The sequence below is a fragment of the Pocillopora verrucosa genome, chromosome 11, assembly GCF_036669915.1.
Source record: "Pocillopora verrucosa isolate sample1 chromosome 11, ASM3666991v2, whole genome shotgun sequence".
Taxonomy (NCBI): Eukaryota; Metazoa; Cnidaria; class Anthozoa; order Scleractinia; family Pocilloporidae; genus Pocillopora; species Pocillopora verrucosa.
Genome location: NC_089322.1, coordinates 11491117 through 11493431, shown reverse-complemented (window position 1 = coordinate 11493431; position 2315 = coordinate 11491117). Strand labels below are relative to the sequence as shown.

Genomic DNA, 2315 nt, shown 5'->3' with positions numbered 1-2315 from the left:
AGGTACTCTAGGAATTTTCCATCTGCATAATTTCCATATGGTTCCCGCCTGCGGTATTGGCCAAGTTCTTTCTTTGCATTTTATGGACCGAGATAAAGTCAATTCTATAGAAACGCCGAAAAGTAATGAGGTGGACATCCAGCCATCTTGACCGATTAATCATGTTCAATAAGAGATTTATTATATATGAAAAAATTTCGCTTAAATAAGAATCAAGAATAACTTGTATATTTCGAGAACTTTATAGTTGAATTTTTTCTACTTTCCGCTTTTTTTAAAACAAGAAAATCGTGAAATCGTTTATGTTTTCTCTACTTCAGTCTTCTACCGCTTTTTGCGACTCCACAGCCGACGTTGTCCAAAAATTAAAAATTACTTTAAAGTCTGTTCCCCCGCAATTTTTTCCAGCGGGATCTGAACATGCAATCTCGAGTTGGCAAGATGGGCCCCTCATACCAGCTCGGGTTGCCAATCAGAACAGATGATTCGTTTCCTCTTGCCCACGGGCGCTGCCAGCCATGTAGTAAGAGAGTACGCCGCCAATATTTCGCCATATTGGCGTCTTGAAATCGCATTTAGTCCAATTGTATTACGATCCATCCTTTGCGAGGATAAATAAAACTGTAAACAAATCAGTGAGTGTTTGATCAACATTCTAAGTCCTTCTTTCTGCCTGACATATCCACGTCAATAGTACTCCGAGTATTAAATTTTGGCGGGTGTTTGAAAGATTCGTGGAGAAAATGGAACAACCTGGAAACAAATAATTCACCAGTGAGGTATATTTCTCTCTGTCGTCAGCGGATCATATTCTTGACACGTCACGTACAATGTCATTTCATTTTCTAATTTTCTTTTAATTCCTGTCTCTAATTATATTTACCCAATTGGTCAGTTGACCGGGCGGAAGGTATTTTATCGCTGACACTGTCTATTACGCAACCCGCACTTTTTGAACACTCTGGAGAAGCCTGTTCGTTAGGTTGTATGGAAGCCTTCCTTTTCAGATCAAGAACTTTGAAGACAGCTTTTCTAATACCTTTGTTCCTCCAACAGTAAATTGCAGGGTTAAAAGAGGAATTTAGAAACACCAGCGCGTCAGACCAAAGATAAACCGTTTTTAACTCGACAGTGTAGCCAACAATAGTGTAGGTTATCATTATTATCAAGGTTGGCAAGTAGCAAGCGAAGAAGATTGAAGTCACCCAAGCTACATTTCTTGCGTGTCCCGCCTCGCGTGCTTGTCTTTGCCAACTTCCTAGATTGCTTGGATGGCTAACCGCGATTTGCTTTCTATGGCGTTGAACAACGCGATGAATTCGGACTGAAATGACGAGAAATGTTATCAAACTAATGACGATGATGGTACAACCGACTGCGTAGAAGGCGATACTGCTGAACCCGTAGAAACGCGAAGAAACTAATAAGAGCGACAGTAGCCAAATGAAGAAAGAAATTATTATGACGCTCCGCGATGTAACCAATGTTTTGTATCTTAGAGGGGCGAAGATAGCAATGTGTCTTTCAAAGTTCAAAGCTGTTAATGTCAGGAAAGATACTCCAGCACAAAGCCAAGCGCATGTCGAAAACAATGCATGCGCAACACATGAATACTTTCCTAGTATTTCTCCTGTTTTGTAAATAATAAAAAGAGGTTGTACCATGGCCCCAACCAATAAATCAGATAAAACCAGGTTTCCAAGGAAAAGGTTTGAACAAGTTTGTAAGGCCGTTGTTCGGAGTACAACTGTTAAAATGATGCTGTTTCCGACGGTGGCGAACACCAATGCTATACCATTTATGATGCTCGTAATCACAGTAGAGATGTACAAGGGTTTATGGCTGGCATGGAGCAAGATCACTTCTAGAAAAAAGCAGTTGAAGTTTTCTGAAGGATGTGTTCGATTTGACGTACCCATCAATGTACATCGATGAAATGAAGCTTTTAGATTCAAATCAGAACGTAATATTAGTGTCGCTTCTACCGCTTATTGGTCTTTGATAAGTTATTCAATCACAATATCGTATGCTATATTGATGTGCTTTCCATCCGGCAAATTGTCACTGACGCCGAAACTGAAATCACGAAAATCGTCCAAATTAGCATTTGACGAGTGACGTATCGTTCTGACACGTCAGAGGCCAATATAGGAACAAGTAACAAGTTTCAGGAAAACAGTTAATGGTAATTTCTAAGGTCCACCGTGTTCAGCGGATCTATTCAGTTGTAACATTCGAAATAGATATAAACATAAGTCTGATTACACGACGAGAGAGTTATTCGCACTATTTTTGCGTTTTCTTTCTAATGTTAA

General features: G+C 39.7%; 1 protein-coding gene across 1 annotated transcript; it reads right to left on the bottom strand.

Moving 5' to 3' along the window:
* Window positions 1–204: 204 nt before the first annotated feature.
* LOC131782894 (adenosine receptor A3-like) lies at window positions 205–2017 on the bottom strand. The gene has a single exon (XM_059099634.2). It carries the CDS (start codon window positions 1917–1919, stop codon window positions 870–872), a length of 1050 nt encoding a protein of 349 aa, XP_058955617.2. The 5' UTR covers window positions 1920–2017; the 3' UTR covers window positions 205–869.
* Window positions 2018–2315: the final 298 nt, after the last annotated feature.